This window comes from Metopolophium dirhodum, chromosome 4 (assembly GCF_019925205.1).
Source record: "Metopolophium dirhodum isolate CAU chromosome 4, ASM1992520v1, whole genome shotgun sequence".
NCBI classification, from domain to species: domain Eukaryota; kingdom Metazoa; phylum Arthropoda; class Insecta; order Hemiptera; family Aphididae; genus Metopolophium; species Metopolophium dirhodum.
The window spans coordinates 24106130-24130903 of NC_083563.1; the positions used below are offsets into that span (position 1 = coordinate 24106130).

The 24774-nt window shown below is 31.2% G+C and overlaps 1 protein-coding gene across 1 annotated transcript in view; it reads left to right on the forward strand.

Annotated features, from left to right (window-relative positions):
• Positions 1 to 24774, forward strand: part of LOC132943760 (protein Wnt-5b-like) — a 66033-nt gene that overhangs the window by 38084 nt on the left and 3175 nt on the right. Inside the window, exons 4-5 of the mRNA XM_061012848.1 lie at positions 8191 to 8302; positions 9737 to 9839. Of these exons, the coding sequence (XP_060868831.1) occupies positions 8191 to 8302; positions 9737 to 9839 (215 nt within the window). The remainder of the gene's footprint in view (positions 1 to 8190; positions 8303 to 9736; positions 9840 to 24774) is intronic.

A 24774-nucleotide genomic window follows, 5' to 3' on the forward strand; every position in this document is an offset into this window, starting at 1 on the left:
ATGACAGTTGTAAACTCGCGTTCTCGTATATATTATACAAATATATATATATATTATATATATAGAAATACTTGTGCCATTGTTGTTCCTTATATAGTTGTATGAAATGTTCAGTGACGTGGAATTTCTTCCTATTTTTAAAAATATAATATGATCATTATCGAATTTGTTTGATGGTTGAAAAATTATTTTACCTCTGATATTTTCCAAATGGATTTCAGGACAATTAGTTCAAATAATCATCAATTGTTAATTTATCACTTTTATTTTATAATTTATATTAACATTAAACCTGCCTTATAATGATAATTTGATTAAAATATAATATTTACATCAAAATATTCTTATGTAAATTTATTATGTAATTTAATGTACATTACGTTTACTTGTGAGTATCCTATAAGCCTATTCCTATACTGGTATTTGGTTTCGATTTAACAAATTACTTCAATCATTAATTAGTTTAATGTACCTACGTATCACGTGTGAATGTGTGATTGTATAAAACTCAATAATCAATAAAGTAAATCAATAAATATTACCAGCTATATATATGCATCATTATTTTACCACTTATTATATTTTCTATTGTTATAAGTTATAACATATTAACATGACCATGTATAAAATATTACTTAAAAATTATAAATAAATAATTAAAATATCTAATGTTGTGAAATGATTGTTCATATATTAAATTTAGATTTTTAAATTGTGTAGGTAAGCATTAACAAATTAAAAGTAAATAATGATGTAAAATGTCAATGCCTTATAATTTATTACTTTTATTATAATGTAAAGCACGTATGTATATATTCAGAAGTTATAACACCTACCTACCTACTTACTTTTTATAAATTTATTTTTTCATGTTCGTAAAAAGACAAAAAAAATTCGTTCGATTACCCGAAAAATTGTTGCCCACCAAAATGTGTAAAGCGATAACGCAGACAGGAGGTCGTAAAAAAACATTTTTCAACGTAGGTACGAAACACTTTATAGTTATGTTTTTTCACTGTTCCCGTTTCTGAAAATATAAATAACCAGGTAAACATTTCCGATGAGATAGCCGAAAAAACTACTTTACGCGACGCGCAAGAACATTTTTTGTTCGTCACGTGAAACTGGTTTGAGTTTTCGGTGGAAGTGCAGTAAAAAATTTATTAAAAATAGAAAATAAATTATTAATGGTTAAGCTGCAACTTGTACTCGTTCACCAATTGCGCATTTGAATTATTTGAATGTATATTATTTAGTAAAATTTAATACATACTATATTTTACAATACAGAATAATAAATAACGCGTTTTTATGAATAAAGTATTGGAAAAAATACGAAGCTATATAATCAATGTCAGCCTATAGCACCCACTGGTGGTATTCTTGGCCAACTGATTTCATATGTTGGTAGGTATATGATTGTATTATACCTAATACAAAATAAGGGTATACAATTTTTATGGGATGATGTACCTACAATCATCCCTGTAGGCTGTAGTATTTATTGGTGTGAGGAAGATTAAAATAAATTAATTAAAAAAATATCCCCAATATTTACCAATCCCGTCTGATAAACTGTGGAAAATTAATCAGTTTAAAAATTAATTCATTCAAATATGTTGTACAAACAGTCTAAATAGATGTTAATAATAAATAATAATCTTTTAAAATATAATGTAGTAAAATTGTATGTTAAATTTAGAAAAATAAAATAATATTTAATGGTTATTAGTTATTATCGAGCGCTTAGTAATGTTTTTCGAAATTCATACATTTCAAAATGTTTTGAACACCGCCAACGAATAAATTGCAAAGATTTTTTTTTTTATATATATATATAATGGGTAAGTACATATTATTATATGGCCAATATATATGATGTTGTGATTATATGCCCTTGAGTTGTTTTGATTAAAAAAAGCAATAATAACTAGCTACCAACACTAATAAGGAATCATAAAAAAACTATATAAATGTAAAAATATATTATATAAAAGTTTTTTTTATATGGTCGCTATGACACCTTTCTTTATCGTAATACATTTTGTTTGAAATTTGAATACAAGATCATACATAAATAGTTCTTTTAACAATTTAATAATATTAAGAGTGCCTACCTAAGTTTTATTTCATTTAAAGCTGAATCAAAATCACGAAAAATTGCAAATTATTTTGAAGTTAAAATCAATAAAACGTTCAATTTGTATAGCCAAGCCGGAAACTATTAACGTTTTTTACTTAATTTTAAATCATTAAAAAATAATATTTTCACTATTTTTATCGTTATCGTTTTCAAGTTTTTTTTTTTCGAAAGATTGAAACATTTAAAATTTTATATTCTGAAGCTTATTTTATATTGAAATTTTCAAAAAAAAATTCTGCTCCGAAATATGATATTTTGATTGTAATATATTAATAATATCTATCCTTTGAACAAATTCTAACAGAATTCCAGCAACCGGACAGTGTTCACAATGCCCGCTTTCCCACTCAAACCACCACATTCGAGCGGCGTTTATATATTATGTGTCGAATGTTAATAATAATAATAAAAAATTACACGAGAACTGCAGCCTATAGACCATAGTACCTACGCCGGGCTTCATATAATATATTAATAATTAATATTATTATTGTTACCGCTTTGCGACATATTGTATATACCAACCACCTCGTATACCTACAATATAATATAATATAATGTTGTTGTTGTTGTTATTTTTATTATTTTTATTATTATTGAGTCATGGATTTATAGCGGTCTAGAAGCTGTTAAAATAAATATAGGTTCCCTCGGAGCACACGTAATATTAAAATTCCTACGGTGTGTACCGTGACTGCGAGAGCCCATTGTTTTCACCGCGTACCTATAATATACGCACGACCGATCTATTGCTTCTTAATGGGGGCACCGGCTAATGTATAGTACTTATACGATATAACTGGTAGTGGCGGCGATTACCCTCGTAATTACAATATAATTTTCGGGCGGGTTGTCTAAAACCAATTAAACGGACAGGTCCCATCGCGGCCACGGCGCATCTACACCCATCGGTATTATGTTGTATGTACATGCGTGTAGGTGATTTTTATTCCTGTGGTAATTTTTAATATAATAATAATTATATTATAATATTATACCTGAATCGCTGGTGTTGCGACTGACGCTGCGGACTTGCAGCGACTACCTCCTGCTGCAGTTATATTGTACGCCGTAGTGCGCGGTGAGAATCTGACGTATCGGCTCGATTAGCTTCCGGAATAATAAGCATAATATTATGTATGTGTATATATATATATCATATAATACTAATCACCTCTTACCCAGCAATGATTAACCTGCACCGCGTGGTCCGGACGTGGTTTTTTCGAGTAATAATAAGCGTTAAAAAAAACACCCAAAAATATATTATAAATACAATCCATTTATTGTACATAATGAGTGCTTGTCTACATAGATACAAAACGCTACAGTAATTTTTTTTTAATTTCTTAGACCTATCTTATGATGATTATGAAACTCAGACGTTGGGAATACGCACGTCCGAGTTGGAATGGTGAACTACGTTTTTTAGTGTTATAAACGTGCCTAATATAAATCCTAAATCAAAATTATAGTTGTCAATAAGTCATAATATAGCCGTGGCCAGGACAAGAATTACATAGACGGTACTCGTAACTTGTGTACTTAATAATTATATAGCTACAAAGTATTTGGGTCCGCATGCCGCGATTAATTATCGTCATCCATAATTTCGTATCTGTAACGCTCGATGAGAATATTATACAACTTATAAGACTACGTTATAAGTGCTGTGTGAAAACGATTAACAATATTTATTAACCATTTATAATATATGTGACGTGCGTATGCACTATGCATATCTATAAGTGTTCACATTACTTCGTTCGCAAGCAAAATTACGTAATTCTCCAAATTGGTCTAATATTCGCCTGGCTTCCGATCGCACAACAATGCAACGTGATCATATGAGAAATTTACGTGAACAATTACAGAAACGAAGAGATAATGGCGAGAACGATCTAATTATTAAATACAATAAAGGCATTCCAAGTATAATTAACAAAAATAAAAATTTTTAAATAAATCCCAGTCAGATCTTAATATTTATTATCAGAATGCACGAAGTCTAAACAACAAACTCTCTAGCTTAAAACGACTTATACCAAATTCAATATATGACATATTTATTTTCACTGAAACTTGGCTTACTGATAACATTTCTACATCTGAACTGGGTTTTCATGGATATGAAGTTTACAGATATGACAGAAACTCACAAACCAGTTCTCTATCAAGAGGTGGTGGCGTTCTAATTGCTGTCCGTAATACATTAGTCTCAAAACCTATCTTGTTACATGAAAATAAAATTGAATTACTATTTGTTATTATTCGATTACCATATCGCTCTCTCATTATAAGCTCAGTTTATATTCCAATTCGTTCTAATATTAATATTTTTAATGACTATTTCAATTATGTAGAATTTGTATATAACAAACATCCTAATCATGATATTTTATTATTGGGTGATTATAATCTTCCCTCAGCCAATTATTCTAACATTGAGTTACACTTTAATGATAAATTATCTTATTTTAATTTTACTCAGTACAATCAGATTTTTAACTTAAATAATGTAATACTTGATTATGTTATATCTAATTCAATATCCATAAACGTTGAAAAAAATAATTTTCCTATTATTCCTGTTGACCCCCTCCATCCTCCAATAACTATAACTTATAATTATTTATTTTCTAGTGAATTAAAATTCAATAATTATGTTTTTAACTGGAATTTAGGCAATTACTTAGGTATTATAAATTATCTAGGTTCTATTAATTGGTTCAATTATTTTAATTCTAATTCAAATATTAATGATGATATTTCCTTTTTATATTTACATATTAATATTGCAATTAATCATTTTATCCCAAAACAACGTAGACATAAACTAATTTATCCTATATGGTTTAGTAAGGAATTAAAAATCTTAATCAAACAAAAACAAATTGCTCATCTTGCTTATAAAACATTAAATTTACCCGAGTCATATATCACTTTTTCTAATCTTCGAACCCAATGTAAAAATATCAGATACCGTGATTATAATGTATATATTAATAACACTCAAAACTCAGTTAAAATTAACCCAAAACATTTTTGGAAATTTTATAAATCACAAAAATCATCGTTACAGTTACCTGCAGTAATGTCATATCTGGATGAAGAAACTTCCTCTGGGTCCGAGATAGTCAATTTTTTTAAATCACACTTTTCAAACGTATATAAGCCAAACACATTAAATAGTTATAATATTTCCAATATCAGTAAATTAGATAACTCTTTATTCTGTGTTAACTCTATAAATATTTCAATAATGGATGTTTTTAATGAATTTTGGTGTACTAACCAAAATCAATCACTTGGTCCTGATGGTATCTCTGCAAAATTTTTAAAGGAATCGTCATTTATATTATCACCTATTATAACTTACTTATTTAACAAATCTCTAACGACTAGTATCTTTCCTGACAAGTGGAAATTTTCATTTATTACACCAATTTTTAAAAAAGGTAATAAATCATTAGTTACTAATTATCGACCTATCTCTAAAATTTCAATCTTACCAAAAATATTTTCTAAATTAGTAAATAATAAAATTTTTCCATTATGTGAAAACATTCTTTCAAATGAACAACATGGTTTTCGCCCAGGGCGTTCAACAATAACTAATCTTAGTATATTTAAGCAATTAATTCTGGAATCTTTCAATAACAAATCTCAATTTGACGTTATTTATACGGACTTTGAAAAAGCCTTCGATAGAGTTAATCATTCTCTTCTAATAACAAAACTTAAAGCTTATGGATTTTATGACCCACTTCTTTCATGGATTCATTCCTTCTTAACCAATCGCACTCAAGCCGTAAAATATGAAAATTATATTTCAGATCGAATTAATATTTTATCCGGCGTTCCTCAGGGTGATCACTTATCACCCTTACTATTCTCGATATTCATAAACGACATTAATAAAATTTTAAAACATTCAAGTTGTCTTTTACTTGCGGATGACACAAAAATATATAAGAATATTAAATGCACTAATGATGCATTAGAACTACAATGTGACTTAAACAGCCTTTATCAATGGTGTATTGAAAATGATATGTCTTTGAATATTGATAAATGTGCTATAGTCTCATTTTCTTTAAAAAAGAATACTTTACTTTTTGATTACACATTAAATAATTCAATCTTAACTCGTAATTATGTAATTAAAGACTTAGGTGTTTTTTTCGATACAAAACTTTCATTCAATTTTCATGTTAATTATATAAGAAACAAATCCTACAAGAAACTTGGCTTAGTAAAACGTATGTGTAAAGATTTTTACGATGAATCAGCCCTAAAAATCTTGTACTTTACGCTAGTTCGTTCTAACTTTGACTATGCCTCTATAATTTGGCGTACTAATAATATTATCCAAAACCATAGTCTATCTACTGTACAGAATAACTTTTTAAGATACCTATCATATAAATATCATTATATAAGAACTCCTCATTCTGGATATGAAACCGTTTGTAATCTCTTTAATATAATGCCATTAAATAAAAGATTTATTAACTTAAACTGTAAATTTTTATATAAATTATTACATAATATTATAGATTGTCCCGAAATAATTGAACGTTTAAATTTTAGAGTAAACCAATCTTATTCCAGAAATAATTCCACTTTTTATCTTTCCTCTTTCTCTTCAAACTATATGCTATATACCCCTGCAAATATACTTATGTCAGCAGCTAATTCAACTAAAGACTTAGATTTATTTAACACTACCTTATTTAATTTGTCTAATATTTGATCTAATCATCTCTTATCCTCTTCTATTTCTCTGCTTTCTATATCATATTTTCCCCCTTTTTATTTTTTTTTACCTACATTTATAACCACTATACTCTCAATATAATTATTTATTCATACTATGCTGCTTTTATATAATATCTTTAAGTTTAAATCGTTATTTAATATTTAAGATTTGTATACATATACTTTTTTTTTTTTCTCTTCTTTTTTCCTTTGTTCTTTTCTCTATTTTGTTCTGTTTTATGTTATTTGTATTCACATTACTTTTAAGTTGTAACCCATATTATGTGCACTTAACACAAACTGTCACTACAATATTTTTGTAATTGGAATTTATTTCCGTAAATAAATTATTATTATTATTATTATTATTATATATATATGTAACCTTGTATTCTTGTGTATATACCTATAGGACAGGATAAAAGTTACTGCCCGACAATACACAATTTCGGGGAAAAAATTCATTAGATAACTGTAAAGTTTCCGCACAGTCTAATATTATTACATCACAAATAACATGTAGGTTATCTATAGCCCTGTTATTTAGAAACATGAGATATTACGCGTAGGCAAGTTCTTTTTTTTCGTATAGGTAAGTAGTATCTATTATTGACTGCAGTTTTGATTAGTTATTTTACTTTAACTTATTATACTTTATCGTTGGTAACTAAACCCATAACTCACAGACGATGTAAATACAAGAAAACCAAGATACCTTTTGAATCCTAAATCAACCATTTAACTTATAAATTTGAAAATGTTAGATAGGTAAATTATACATAATTTTTAACCAAGAAATATTATTGAATTTAAAAATTCTAAGATGCGTATAAATAATACATTACAAAATATTGAATAATTATTTATGACATTTCATATCATGAATAATGAAACGTTAAACCGGACTTGAAATAATTGGATAAAGAAAAAAAAATTTGATTTATATAAAAAAATACGTGTGTACCTACCTATTACTAGGTAGTAGGTAGTATTGATTTCATCGAAAGTGGTAAAGGTCGATATGTTATCTTATTAGATAGAAACTTATAGAAAATATTATCTACGTACCTACACGTCATTATAATATATTAATATATGATCACTTCGTATTATAGGTGTCTTAAATTGTAATACAGTTGTGAATGGATATCAGTTTAAAGTTTAAAACGAAAAACTAGTTACTGATGGGTACATAATATGCTTAGTGATTTTAACGCTAGTGTATCAAGTACAAAACTATAGTAAATATTTTTATTGATTATATTTGTTATATTTGTTGTATTTAGGTTCACTAAAGTGTTTTTGGACGTTAAAGAAAAAGAGAAACGGTGGAGAAAAGGATCTCCGGAACAAGGTCGAAACTTGATGAACCTGCACAACAACGAGGCTGGCAGAAGGGTGAGAAGTTCATCTTGTATTATAATTAGTAATATGCGGCGCATCTGTATCTAGTATCATTTAACGCGAGCAAGGCGAGGTGGGCAGGAATATCGCTCGCGTATATTATTGCATATTATAATGATTTATTATTACCTAAGTATACAGTCTCATGTGTACTGGGTAGGGCCCCGTAAGATTGCTACCACACTAAATACATGCCGCATGCGGTAATTTTCAAAAAGATCCCGCGGTAGCTGGTAAGCTATTATTACGTGTGCGGTGTATATTATGTCTAATCATTTTTAACCAATTTGTCTTTTTAATATTGGTACTTTCCATACATGTTTATACGGACGAAATCTGTGGTCATTGGCTTGTACGTACGGTTGAGGTCATGCATGAAGTGGATTCGAAAAAAAAAATAACATAAAATAAATATTGTTTGTAATCAAAACTTAAAAACTGGTTAGGTTTTCGTGTCACTGAACACATATTATAATCAATCTATTCTAGTTAAATTTTGTTTTTTAATAGATAATGTTAGTTCGTGAAACATACATAATATAAAATTTAATTATTTATAAATTTATTCGAGAATACAATTTAATATTATATAAAACACGCGATGCTGGAGCTGTCCTGCAGTGTTTCTATGAATGGGTTTTCAGATAATTATATTCGCTTAATTGCACAGCTATACATATAGGTATAAAGCATGTGCAGTATATCACGGACTTTAATTTGTATTCGACCTATCGAACAAAAACTAATTCGCAATTTCGCATATTTTATTTAGAATGATATTTCTTGTTTGTACATTTTAATAAGCTTAGTTCAACAAGTTTAAAAAAAGGATGATGCATCGATGCTTAAATGTCGTTGGGTTTTTTTTGCTATTACATTATTTAATTTATTCTATCTACAAAAAATTGACAAGCATGTGTAAGATGATTTGTTATTGCGCGTGCATATATATATATAGAAAAATAATACCTACGTTAAATTATGTCTATACGACTATAGCCTAAACGCTGCAGTGCAGTATAGACATTAGACGTATTATAATCTTCATAATATACATTTTGACGTAATTTAAGTGGTATAGCTACATACCATAATATACTATATCCATGTACTTGATCACTACCACTTAATAAATACGCCTTATTTGATTATATATTAAATAATACACTATTTTGTTTGAACTAACATTTTTGGAGCATATTTTCTTTATAATGATGGAAATATAGATTTTATTGAATATGTGAATTTCATAGAAATGTAGACGATCTAAAATTATATTTAAAGTACCTAAGCAATTTTAGAGCAACAACTCATTATTCAGTCTCAGTAGGTACCAAATATCCCTAGTCCAGATGACCCATTATCGTGTTATCAGTGTTTATTTTTGTTTGTTGTTAATGTTTGTGGTGTAAACTTTGTTTTGTATAGGCAGTGCTGAAGAAGTCCAGAGTCACTTGCAAATGCCACGGCGTTTCCGGTTCATGCAGTTTGATTACGTGTTGGCAGCAATTACCGTCTATTCGCGAGTTGGGTGAGTACCTGGCCTCTAGCCGGATGGGTTTATATTGAATAATTTATAATACACTAATTACGCCTAAAATAAAAATAACAAATTATTACATGACGGAAATTAGGAACTCGGTGGACGACAACGCCGATGTTATCGACGGAAACGGGTCCCGTGTACATATTATAATACTATAAAAAAAAGCTCATAGTTGTAGTAATGATACCTCATGGCTCATACCTATATAGAAATATAGTAGTAGTAGTAGTATTATAGTAGTAGTGCCGTAGTAAAACGGGAAAACGCAAAACGCCATCGTTTGGTTCAGATTACAATTATTACCATTATGAAGGATCAACGTGATGACTGATGATATTGCATTGGTGTCTAATATATAAAATAATTATACGCGTCCGTTCTCGGCCACACGCCGCGTCTTCCAACAATAATGGAGTCTGAACGGTTCTTATGTGTATTATTTCTGTTCAATTAAATGTGTATAGGTATTTATCTGCATGGTATAATATACTATATACGATATACCTAATATTTTAATGCATAAAGTGATACGGATAGAGTACCTACGCCTATATAGGATATTATATTATTACAGTGTTGTGTTTCGGGAACCTGTTTGACACCACCACCACCTCCACCATCAACATCATCACCACTATATAATATGTATATGGTATAAACGACAATAGTATTATATTATATTAGTTGTATATCATATATATATTATAATATGGGAAAGTATAATATATTATTCCTAAGTGTATTGGCTAATACTAATTAGTATAATAATATTATTATATGGTGGGAACAAATATATCGGCGGCAACAGCGTGCGGTGGGCGCGTGTTTTGTAGCGGTGCTGTGATGGCGGGTGGAGAGGCGGCAATTAATAAAATCCATTAGGTCGCCAAGTAGACAATTAATCACCAGTATTGTGCGTAGGTACGACATTCCAAGAGACTCATCTCGGTGCTCCCCACCGCCACAAGACTACACACCAGGCGTATATAGTTTTGCCGTTTTTTCTCCTCTTAACATGTAAATCCGTATATTTATGTGACGTTTTGATTTAAAGGTCTTCCGTCCTTGGACGGCATTGGAGTGGTTTTTATTATTATTATTCACGAGCTATACGAGAATATTATTACGCGCGACCCGCCGAATTGACTGCTGCTGCTAGCGGCGGAGGTACAAATATAGCATCGACCGATGTACCTATACCTATCGGCGATTTCCGATGTTCCATTAGTTACGGCGATGTATAATACTAATATAGTGAGTCATCCGAGGCGGGAGACTCGCGCGGAGGACGTTCGCGACCAGCTAGCTGGTGACCGAGACACATATTATTATTATAGTATCGTAAATATAATAAATTTTAATAATATTATAATGTATACCACGCGCGATACCGAAAGCGAATCCGAGGATCGTGCAAATAACCGGTACAACCGACGTGCCTTCATACATCAGTGTACGTTTAATATTTATATAATACACCACGTATAATGTGTGTTAGATGAACGTATAGCTGACGACACCGGAAATGATATGAAGGGGTGGTGGTCACTATAGTCCCTCTAATGTGATTTTTATCGGAACGGGTTCGGCACGTGTTAAATTATTACTGTCGAACGCGCCGCGTGAGAAACGCGTATACGTAATGAGTACTCCGTGGCGGCTAAACGATAATAATTTTGGAAAATCGTCCGAAAATAAATTATAAGTTTTAAAAACCATACGTTTCATTTAGAGATGATATTATGTGGGTGCTATAATTATATAACTATTACATTAACTGAATCCCGATTTTAGACATTTTAGGTAGGTATGTAAATTAGGTACAAATTGTTTTTTTTTAAGAATAATTTAACATAGTGCAGTGGACACTACAACGAATAGACGATACGCACAATCTTCCAAAAACGTTATGTTTATTCATAGGATTTTAGTTTATTTCTAAAACTGCAATTCATGAACTTGTACAATATTTGAGGCTTCATTGTATTTTGGGTTGGTTTTTTGCTGTTGAAGAAATTGGTTTTTCCGGGGTTACATTTTTTTGAATACCCGGCACTCGACATTCTTTGTAATCTGATGGATGGTTTCCAAGCAGAGTGCACTTTGCTGGTAGTTCACGATCTTTAGGATAAAAAACATAAGTGTGGAATAGCCACGGAGTACACAACATAGCCTGTTAGGTATTACAGTATATAATATAGTATGACTTATATTCATAATTTATATCCATGACCGTAATCATGTACTGGGTTAGTTCTTTAATTTTGAGGGCTCAATTTTTTTATTGCTTCAACAAAGTGAATTTAATTTTTAGATGTCATTGTTATTTAATGAAGGCTAGGGGCACAAAAAATGAACAGAGGCAGCTGAAATGAGTTATGTAAAACGTTGGTAATGTTTCTAGCCTAAACTCTATTTTGGAGTAATTCCTCTTCTATCGAAAATATCGGTGTTGTAGGATATAAATTGCGAATGAAGATGTGATAATGTTTCCCAGATTTTAGTTGGTGGATATAGAAATCTATATTTCCTCCCTTAAGGAATTTTATAATAGCCAGAAATGAGTCTGATTTAGACAGATTCAATTTTACATTATGACTTTTACAAGAAAATTCGGTTTTAGGTCTAATTTTGTTAATTTGTTTTATAATGCTTTCGCAAAAACTGAAAAAGAAAGTTTTGAATTTTTGCAGATTTAATTAAGATATTAGGGCAGTGGTTTTTAAAAATAATTATTGGTACTTGTTCCATATTATTTTCTTATACATCATAATTCATAACGTGGTAGTTCAGCATATCGATATATTTTAAATTGTTACCTCTGCAGGGAGATTCTCCGCCGATGAATTATTTCGTTGAAGTCGGTTTGGTGATATAACCTCAGTCTTAACAAACATAATACCGATATCGACAGAATTTGTTTGTGCATTAGAATTAATGACTCATTAGACCGTTTGCTTGTTGATAATTTTAATTGGAGTGACGCCACGGGTTGCTTTATTTATTTTATCGAACTACTTGTGACCATTAGTTATTAATTATTACGAATAAAATATAATAGTTAGTGGATAATTAGTGGACTCCCATGATATTTGCTGAATGGTAGCAACCTTTTTAAAGTGGAGGTAGTGGACGGTTGATTAACGATTTTCAATAGAGCAGAACTAGTTCATTTTAATGATGTAAAATAAAACAGAGAAGCACAACTGCGTAATATATTATTATATATTACGGTAAAAACTAAAAAATATAAAATAATAAAATAGAGCAAAAAATTACGGTACACACATACGAGTAGCGAGTATAATATATTACTCGTTATAGAAATTTATAGAATATATAGTTAATAAAAACATTATTTTACTCATTATGAAATACAATTATTTTTACTATAACTAGCTGATCTCGTGCACTTCGTTGCCCGTAAAAAATGGCAACCCTTAAAAAATTATAATTGTTCAACTCCTTTTTACAATTACTTTTATTATATAATATTACATTATATAGATTTACACTGGTTATTCGTATAGGTATAATCATTAACATCTCATCAACATAATTATTAGTTATAACCTATTAATGATTTTCATAGTGAGGCCTATTGTTTTAACCTTAATATATAATCGATAAGACAGTTATAATATTTAACAATAATAATATAATAATAAATAAAATAAAACATAAGTTTCGATATTTTGGAAGTAATCCCTCTCACCAAAAGCCACCCCTAGTTACGGCAAACCTAACCCGATATGTATACTCATTACATGTATTTACCAGTAGGGTATAATTCGTATTAATGTACACGTGCTGACTGTGGGAGTTTGTGGTATAGGTATTACTAAATTAGGTATTATACGATTATACTTATTGTATCGAAACTAAAACAAGAAAAACAAATTAACGTACATTATCCATCGAGAGAGAGTATTATTATTTTCGTTTTATTGTTTTTATTCGCCTCGACGATTTAAAGAAAAATGGTTACGGGACCTTAAAAAAAACGTGCGTGTACCGCGTAAATAACACTGCGTATAGTCTACAGATTACAGTTTTTCATCGACACGGTTTATATTGTATTATATTATAATATAATTGATAAAAAAAAAAAAAAAATTCAAGTGAACATTAAACACATTTATACCGGAGTCTGATGTATAGTGTGTTGAGTTTTATTTATTGTTATTGGCCACTTATCGCCGTGCGTATGCGATATTGATGCATTATGTACATTGTAGCTTGAAAGTTGAAATCATATACAGTTTAAGTATCTATACATACGTTTGATAATTTATACGAACCGTCCTACATGGCTATATATAGTTACATAGATCGTATAAATGCGTGTCAAATGGGCGTTTAGGGCCACTCTAATATTATGTACACAATATCGTCAATATCAGCTATAAATGTGAACATCGACACAACTACGTATTGATATGACATCGAAAGAAACCGTCCGACTGAAATCGGCGATTCTCGATCGATATTGTTCTTGAACGACTCCCCGACATCATAATCGTTCGATATACAGTTTTGGCTGCATAATGTATGTGCAGTATAACATATTATGTCATATACGAACACAATAGGTACCTAAACAAATGCCTAGTGTTGTTGCTGACTTGCTGTTGTTATTATAATTTTTTTTCATAATATTAACCGTATAATCGTATGCAACATATAGTCCGTTACAGTTCGTGAAATTTCGCCACGGGCATTTCCTCTCGCGCGTATACATACTATACGTAGGTACCTTCATAATAATATATATAGTGCTTTGTGACGGGATCAAAAACGAACAAACATAATGACGTAGGACTGCAGGATAAGGGTGTCGAAGTGTCGTCCGAGAAGAAACAATTGTTCAGTCGATTCAATATGCGTAATCACTGTGCTTTTGTTACATAAAAAACTGCGGGTTTTATATTATGCATAATATAATAATAATAATAATATATGCGTGTGTGTGTACACTCGTTTTTTAAACGTGTATATATGGGCATAAAACAACTAATAACAACTATTACCGCCTATATATACCGCGCGGTGGCCGCTGAGATTGAGAATATATTATTATTTATCAGGCGTATATATACGTCGTCTTTTTGTTGCCGACTGATTCAAAGTAAATTCATAATTTTCAAACAAAACTCACGCCTTTGTGCGATGTTTTTGTACAGTCGATTATGATTTTCTGTCAGCTTAGCCCAATATAGCTATATATAACCGGTTGTATGTCTATACATGGAATTAGATTAAACGTGGCTGAAATATGTAAATTCAGTTGTGTGTTATGGTTTGGGACCAACTGTTAATTTATCTTAAGAATATGCTTTCATTAGGTACACATCCAAACCAATCAAATAGGCAATAAATACATATACAAAACATATGTTATAATTAAAAAAGTATCTATTATAAAAAGTAAATTAGCGCCTCGGTAGTTACAGTTTTATGATGTATTCAAGTCTTAAGTTTGAAACTTTGGTATGTACTCAATAGAAGATTCTCAAGCGTGGATGATATCGGTGACAACAGACAATAATTATACTATATTTAATAATATAACGTATGGTTTATAGCATGCAGCGTAATTGAATAAAATATATTATAGCTAGTAATCGAGTCGTACAGCAGCAGCCAGCGTTGATAGATATTTATTTATTGTATTACCTTTGCGATCGGATGCAGGTACAAACTATATTACCGTATAGGTACATATTATATAGTGTTACTGTCAGGGATGATCTTCGAAAAATAATTCATGGAGGAGTGAAGTCTTTAAAATTTCCGAATAGATTAACCCAGCGCCGACTGCTGATTGCAACTTGAAAATCTTATATTGTTGCAGAGTGGTAAGGTTCCACACCCCCACACCCACACACCACCATTCGGTTCGTCCCTGGTTATAGTACTGAAGTACAACTGCGCACAGGTGTATAAAATACGATGACCCGTCTTCGGAAGCAGAAAATATATTATAAGAACCACGTCGGGGAAAATGCTCTATTTATTTACGTATAATAATATTATGTACAATACACTGTATAATTATTTAATAACTCACAGTAAACACGAGAGTATGAGATTTTATATTAGGCATATAAATCGCGCGATCGGCCGGTAGATGGGATTTTGAAGTCGGGGGGGGGGGGAGGGGGTGACAATCGTAATTTCGATCAATGTACCTAGTCTGTGTTTCAATCTTTTCGTTTAACCCAGCCATACTCAACTTGCGGCCCACCGAGTTTTTATGTGACTAAGTGGCTTATAGAAGGAACTCATTGAGTCGATACGAAAAAACTATGATATTTCAAAACAAATTTGAAATTTTCAACTTCAAATAATTATTGTGTTCGAGATGACACGCTGCAGTGTGCCGTGCGAGGACGATTATCTTTTCGGTATTTCTACTGTAATTTTATCTTTTTTTGAATCTCCTCGTCCGCACGGACAACCTGCGAATTATGACGTTTCGACTTGCGGCCCGCGTAACATTTCAAAAATTAGTATGTGTTCCAAGTAAAAAAAAGGTCGGGTATGCCAGGTTTAACCTATATATAGCCATATAGGTACACGCAAAGAAGTGTTCGTCGCTGGTTTGCAGTCATTTTTTATTAGGTTATTATATTATACTCGATGGATCGCGGTGGCAGTCGGAAGACAATTTGTTGTAAACGGACTTCACGGACGCTCACGTGGTCACTGGTCAGTATACCTATATTTTTATACCGCGGCAGCCGAGCTAGCAGCCTGCTATTTAAGTATAGTAATAATATTATTATTATTATATGTACATAGCTTACTACATTCCGCGTCTGCTTCACAGGTCCGTCCTTATACAATATAATAATATTATCGCTTCGGTATCCCAAATCGATACGCGATGATAATACCTCTATACGCACGCCGCCAAGCTGGTCTGGTTTTTTACTATTATTTTTTATTGTTCTCTTTTAATTTAATTTATTACACTAGCCACTGCGCGATGACGACGGCGGCTATTTCTAGTTTCGCAACATCGCCTTTGATCGACCCGCGAAAAGCGGCGATCGCATTGGGTTATACGTACCTACCTATATAATAAACGCGGTGTATAGCTGGTATATAAAAGCCGGTCGTGAATATTTGTCTTATTCAAAGTTCACGATATAATATGTATACAAACAACTCAAACACGTATAATACGGTACTCGTATATATAATACCGCGCATTATTGTAAACATGGAATTTCAGTCATATAACGCCGCCGAATTCACTATTAGTATTATAATAATAATAATAATATATGTATATATATATTAATATATGTAGTATACGTTTCGGGATGTATAAACCTACTTCGACGCGTGTTTGTGTATTTTACACGAGTTTTGTCCAAATACAATTTGAATGTACCTCCGTAAGTCGGATTTATTTCATAGACACAACGTAACGCGTGAGCCCGTTTACGTATATATTATAATATATATATGTATTATATATGTATAGCGTTATTATAGTTCGACGAATATAATGTCTGCACCTGGAGCGATATTATAATAATATATATGAATTAATGGATATTGGATAGCATCGTATACTACGATGTTATAATATTATTATTGTTTGCCCCGAGCTGTAAAATGTCGTGTGTCTATATACATATTGACTACCGTACACGAACATATCGTAATAATAATAAATCGAAATAATCAATACTAGACATTTAGGTACACATCTAATACGAATAAGGGAATATAAATATATAATATAGACACGTCATGTTGACGTAAGTAGATATAGCTGTATGTACAAACTATGCAGTCTAAAATTATTTTTAATTGTATTCGTGTTAAAATATGAATTAATATCTCAATCGATGTTGAACACATCAATACATTTCACATTGATACTCATTATATTATTAACTATTCGGTTTTCTGTTGTTTATTCCATCGATACGACTGTTGTATCCCGATAGGTATTATAGGTATCGCGTGTGATAAAATTACTGTATATAAAGATTTAAGCCTATTTAAAATTGTACCAACAAAATAATTTATTATGAGAGAAAATCAGACTCTGTGAAAAAGTAATAATTCAAGATTAAAAAAAAGATGGTAAGTATATAAGTAGGTACCTAATACCTACCTACCTACCTACCCAACTTAATAATAAACCTGACAATTGTATAAATTGGAAATGAATAATGTGTTGTTTGTAAAAATTCGGTTTTGGGCTAAGTTTTAATATAATAAAAATGTTGTATACACCTATTGGTTAATTATATATAGGTACTTACGGCTTTCATTATTATATTATTATACATCATAAGACAAAACTGGATTTCTGATACGACGATGAATGTCTTTATACAATATAATTGTATATAGATGACAAACATGTGTGATGTTAGGAGTGGCTCTGTAGGGTAAAGAAGACGTGTTTTTCATAAGTTACAAATGGTTTGCATTTTAATAATAGTAACAGCTATATCCCACTGTATGCGGTTTCACAGTTGTAAACGGCGTTTATTCAAACACTTGTAACAATAAGAGTATAATATATAAATATGTATATATTGTATATTACATACAACATTTTAAAATTACTTTTTAGTGTATTTTATGCGAGTGTGTTAAAGTTTTAGAACGAAATTGTTTACATAAACTCGACTGGTTTGTACCGAAACACTACGTGGGTGTCCGCGGGGTTCTTTACACTTGCTTCAAAATCCTACTACCACGCTCTGTTAATAATAGCCGAAAAAGAAAGTTCACTTAGTGTAATAAATGTTTAATCCCGAGAGTAAATCTGTCTAAACTAGAATAATGCATCTCCCGCGGGTGTTTGTTCGCATCACAAATATTTGCAAGTAGAAAAGTATACAGGTATAGTAAGTATATAGGTACCTAGCAACTTAGGTTAGGCTTATGTTTGAATAATTAACGTAGGCACATTAAATAAAATATACCTACTAAAACCATACATACGGTTTGGAATTGAGACTATTGCAATATTGTTGAGAGCAAGGAACGTTGTAAATTTTTACCTCGTTTATTTTTACGCGTTAAATTTAATTCAGAAATGTTTGATTTTGATATGATATAATTATTATATGTATAATATAGGATTATTACTATATTATATTGTACAGTAGGTTTATATTGATACCGGTGTAGCATAAATTTGCATGTGAAATAATTGTAATTAAAATCTTTATCTTATGTTTGAAAGTAGAATCGGGAAAATTTAAAGTGATAAAAAAATATAGTTTTTGTGACTTGCCAATTGTCAATATGTAACTTTTAAGTATACATTTAAAGCATACTATGCGTACACGCTGAATTATTACTTAAAAAAATATGTTTTTCCGTCCCTCCAATTCAAAAACTAATTTTATATATAGGTGGTCCGAAAAAATAAATACATTTCTAATATTCTTACGCATTCTGCGCCTACCTATATTATATATACAAAACACGTTTTTACCCGTAATTATATTGCAGGGGTAAAACATAAAATAAATCAATTTATTGTCTTCCTTTAATCATTCGATCAATAATTATAATTATAGTTACCACATTTTTAATGAATATTTTAGTACCCCTGGGTACAGGTGTTATGAGAAAAGACCAGCTGGCGGTCACCTCCGTGATCGTGATAAAAATTTCAAACATAGTTTTCTATACTCATAAGTCAAAGGCACAATTAAATGGGTGCTAGGGTGACCTGAAATAAAAATACATACGGTGTACCTACTATAACTCATAGTTCATAAGGTAGACATTCCTCGGATTTCATCAAAATAACCTAGCACCCAAAATTTGAAGCCTATTTGTGCTTAAGCATTTACTTTCATGACAACGTAAAAACTATTGATTTATATACTGAATTGTGTATATTGAGTGATTATTTTACCAGTGAACACTGATTGTCTCAAAAAGTATTGAAGTTTTTCAAAATATGAAAATATTTTATAAAAATATGTTTAATTACTCGTATTTAAAGACACAAACATTTGTAAAAACAATAATATTTTTACTATTTTTAATGAAATCGTGTGTGTTTAGTTTTTGCTTTTTTGAATGACAACATACAGATTTATAATTTCATATTCTTATAGTTTATTATTTTATTAGATTATAGTAATTTATAACTTATCAGTAAGTAGATACTTAATAAGTTTATATGAGGGGAGTAGAGGATCAACATTTTGTGGGTTACCATCGTGTATATAAGGCTACAACTACTTCAATAATCAGGAATTTAAATACCATCAGGACCGAATCAAGCTAATTGAGTCTTAGGAAAAATAGTTTGTTATAATTATTTGGGAAGATTAAAGAACTTAACTTTATATTAAAATATGGGCTACAGGCTACAGGTATTCACTCTGCTCCATGGCACAGGATACAGATGTGTTCCCTGTTCCGATATTACTATATTAGTATTTAGTATTGAAAATTAATATTTTATCAGTTATCACATTTGTAATGAGGTTTGACCGTTTGGGTACCTAGTTAATTCTTGTTAGTCCGTTAACATATTTGACGGTAATCTGCAGTTTTGATTTAATACATTTATAGTATATAGATACTATAACACTATACATAGCAGAGACAATTAAGTAAATCGAAATATTAGTAAAATATATCTATTTAACTCTACATGATTTACAATTAGTCACATAAAATGTTCAATTTTTAGGAACCCAAAAAAATGTTCACTAAATTATATTATTCACATGATAATAAAACCATTTAAAATCATATTGTGAAACCAATACATTGGCTTCATTAAGAATTTAAAAAAAAAATTGTTCAGATCGAGGTCAAGCTGATAGTCAATTTAAATTCTTGACATTTTCTTAATGATATGCAAATTCATAAAAAATGATAAGATATAAAAGACATATATTATTATAGACTATGGCTGATATTCGTTGTTGTTGTCACTATTATCTTGAATAAAATACAGTACATTAAAATTATAGATTAAAGTAAAATTTAAGATTGATTAAATACACAACAGTAAACACATATTATTTTTAATTAATCGTAAATCGTATTCATTAAGTTAATGTTATAAACTATATTATTAATCTGTGTGTATGTGTATATTGCAGCTAATATTGAATAATTAAAATTAAAACTTCAATAAGCATCTAAATTAATTTTTGAAGTCACCGTGTTCAAGAACAGCGCATAGGCATGCGCGATTAAGTAAATTAAATTATGATTTTAAAATGGGTTACACTAGTGAAAAATATCACGAGATCCGAGTACTTACTTTTGCTGCGCCACCAAGGCATTTACAAAGGTGAAATTCTGGTATGAATAATATTATAATATACCTACACACCATCTGTGTGCTGAAATGTATGACGTTGTAGTGTTGTACACGTGCAGGACACAGCCAAGGGACTGGGGCGATTATATTTAATCATATTATTTAAGATCGAGAATAATTTTTCCATGCCGAAAATATTGTTTTTGTTTTGAATGAAACTAAGAAAAACATACAAGCCGTTCATTATGTTGCATATTATTACGCTTAGCCGTTACCGGGACTCGGCACGTACTTAGAAAACAAATTGCGGGGAAGGACGAGAGCAGGCCTATCTCATAAAGTCATAACTAATATAAATTACAAATTAAAATGTCATACGATAATATACCTTGACATGTTATTATAAGAATAAAAAATGTTTTCGTATAACATTACTGCAAACTCCAACCCTCCTGTATATACTCGTCTGCCTGTCGGCCTGGGCTCGATCATTATACGATTTAAACGGACGCCGTCGGGACGTTTACGTGAAAAATATTTACGTCTGGACTGGCGAGGAGGAGGAGGAGGAGGACACTTGGGGCGCGAGGGTCAACAAGCGGACACCAGACAAGTGTCGCCCGTAGCAGAGACAATATTATAACACTAAACTAGAACATAATATCTACTTGATACGAGCTGACGGGCTGAGTAGACACAATAGATCGTGCGAATGGCGTGAGGAAGGACTCGTATGCGCGCATATACATATAATATACGTTAATTGTATTATATACATATTCACTATACCTATTTGTATATGTATATTGTATAATATATATATATACATTGACACGTGGTATATACACGAGCAGCGAATGATGTATGAGTCCGTCGTCGTCGACGTAGGTCTGAAGTGTAGTAACTAGTATGTATATAATATCATTATACGAGGTACCTCTAGTGAAATATATAGACAGAGAGAGAGAGAGTGAAAGAGGTGTTATAATGATGACGATTACGTCCAAGTGGCGAACAAACTCTTGTGTCGCCGCCATCGGGATAATATAATATAACGTCATATTATTATTATTTTTACTACTACTACTACTACTACTACTACTACTACTACTATTATAGATATATCTTGTACATGATGTATCGTATTAGGTATACATATTATTTGTATCATTACAATGGGGTTCACACGAGTCGTTGCCCTTTTATTCTTAGTAATTTAGATTTAGCGTTTTGCCTACACAATAATATACCATACACAGAACGGGCACATATTATATAATATTATATAAGATGGGATTCTTTTAACATCAAACACTGATTATTTCGACCAGTGCCTATAATATACAGGTACAGTGCCTATTACATTGACATATTTGGACATTTTCTGTTCGGAAAATGTGTAATAATATGATAAACGCGCTAATACACGATTTATATTATCCCGAATACTTTTTTCACCATTATGTTTGTTGGGGTGAACCCACCTTTTATAACAACGTTTTTATTTTTAAATAACATTGAAAATACATAATATTGTTTATGAAAATGTTGATGAGCCAATGTGCCGTGTATCAAATAGTTTAGACGAGTGGAGACATTTGTGGAGTGGTGAGCCAGCAAATTCGCTGGATATTCGATATACTAGGTGCTATTCTTATAGTCTTATCGAAACTTTAAGTGCTACTATATATGTATATGCAGCTTACATTTTAACGGAAGTAATAAAAACGACCTATTCGTCATTTCATTTAGTTTCGATACCATTAAAGATTAAACATAAAACCACTTAGAAAACGAATGTAATCATATTATAGGCACCTACTATACCCAGGTATTGTGTTACACTTATACAGACATACAGTATATTATATACACTATAGACATATTGTATTGAATCCATCTCAAATGTTTCCTGTTGTATCAGAAAAAAAATGAGTTTTTTATACCCACATAGGCGCAAATTGGCTAAATTTTTTGGGGGGACTCAAGCCCCCCTCCTTATAGACCATATTGCTTAGTACCACGGAATATAAAAATTAGTACTAATTACTAGATTTTTAACTGGGGGGACTTAGTCCCCCTCTATTTGCGCCAATGTATACCCAGTCAGGTCCGGCCACCGCGCGAAATCTCTTGTCCTTCCTCTGAGCCAATCCTCCCCTACCTATAATATGTATATTCTCGAAATACCTTGCACGTTAGGTATGCTCACAACTGAAAGCGTATTGTCCTGTATCAATGTACATTCGTATAATATATAATACGCCGTATAAGCTGCATAACGGACGGCCCATGCACTATATATCATCGACAAGCAACAAGTGATATTATCACCTATACGAGAATATAATATAATGGGTTTTTAAAATGATTTTCGTCGGTCATCTCTACACCGCATAATATATACCTACTGCAGGTATTAGGTAAACCAATTTGTATTTTGTACCAACACTGCAGTACACTGCATATTATGATATTATATACCTATAAAATATACCTACCATATAGTTTATAATATATTATATATAGCTATATAGCCATAGGTATATACGGCTATATACGTATATTATCATAATAACGGTCCGCGACGAGGATTGTGCACGGCGGCGTGCGCCTGTATAATATAATTTTTTTTATGGACACTGACGTTTTAGTCGTTATTTTAACACCCGACTATTGGACGTATTTCTTTTTCGTTTTATGGACCAATAATAGTGTTCGTGTGTGTTCGTATATTATATATTGTACGTATATAGCGTATTATATTATTATATGCCTAGTAATATACCTGCAACCGCCGCCATCGCGCCGCCAGTATATTACTCGCGTTATATTATAACATTATACAGGTAGGTATATGCCACTATATGCCATATGGTATAGGTAATAGGTATATATAGGTATTATGGCACATTAGTACATAAATAAGACGGCGTGTGACACCACCGCCGCCCGGTCGCTATATATTCTAATCCGATTACCTGCGTTCCTCGCCTGCGCCTTATTGGATCCTCTGCAGCGCTTGCTGTAGGTATCTATACCGACGAATAATAATAAAAGTCGAAAAAAAAAAAAAACCAAAAATCGTTGGAAACCTTCAGTGGTTTTGACTTGTACCAACACGTGTCCGAGACATTATCAATATTATTTTTTATTATTGTTGTTCATTTGGTGCGGCGAGACTGGTGGCGTAGTCAAGGGTGAAGGGGGTCAGGAGGGGCAATCCCCCCCGTCTATAGCTAACAAAAATATTTATGTTTAACGAAATTTTAAGTTGGGGTAAAAATGTAAAAATACAATTGTTTGCCGGTTTGCTCCCCCCCACGGTTATGAAATGTCTATCTATACACCCTTGACTGAGAGTATACTGCATTACCACCTTCCGGCTATAGATGGTACATTGGGACTGGGTAGTACCTACCTACCCTCAACTACTACAAAATGTGTATTATATATACTACAAAATGTATTAATATGCGAATCATGCGATCCTCTATCAGGCTTCGTTAAGTGGCATTTATGCGTACTTCCCTACCTATTTATTGATCATTTTTGGAAAACATTTAACTATTTAAGACACATGATATACAGTTTTTGCATTTTATATAATGTCCATTGGATGATCATTATTTTGTTCGTCCT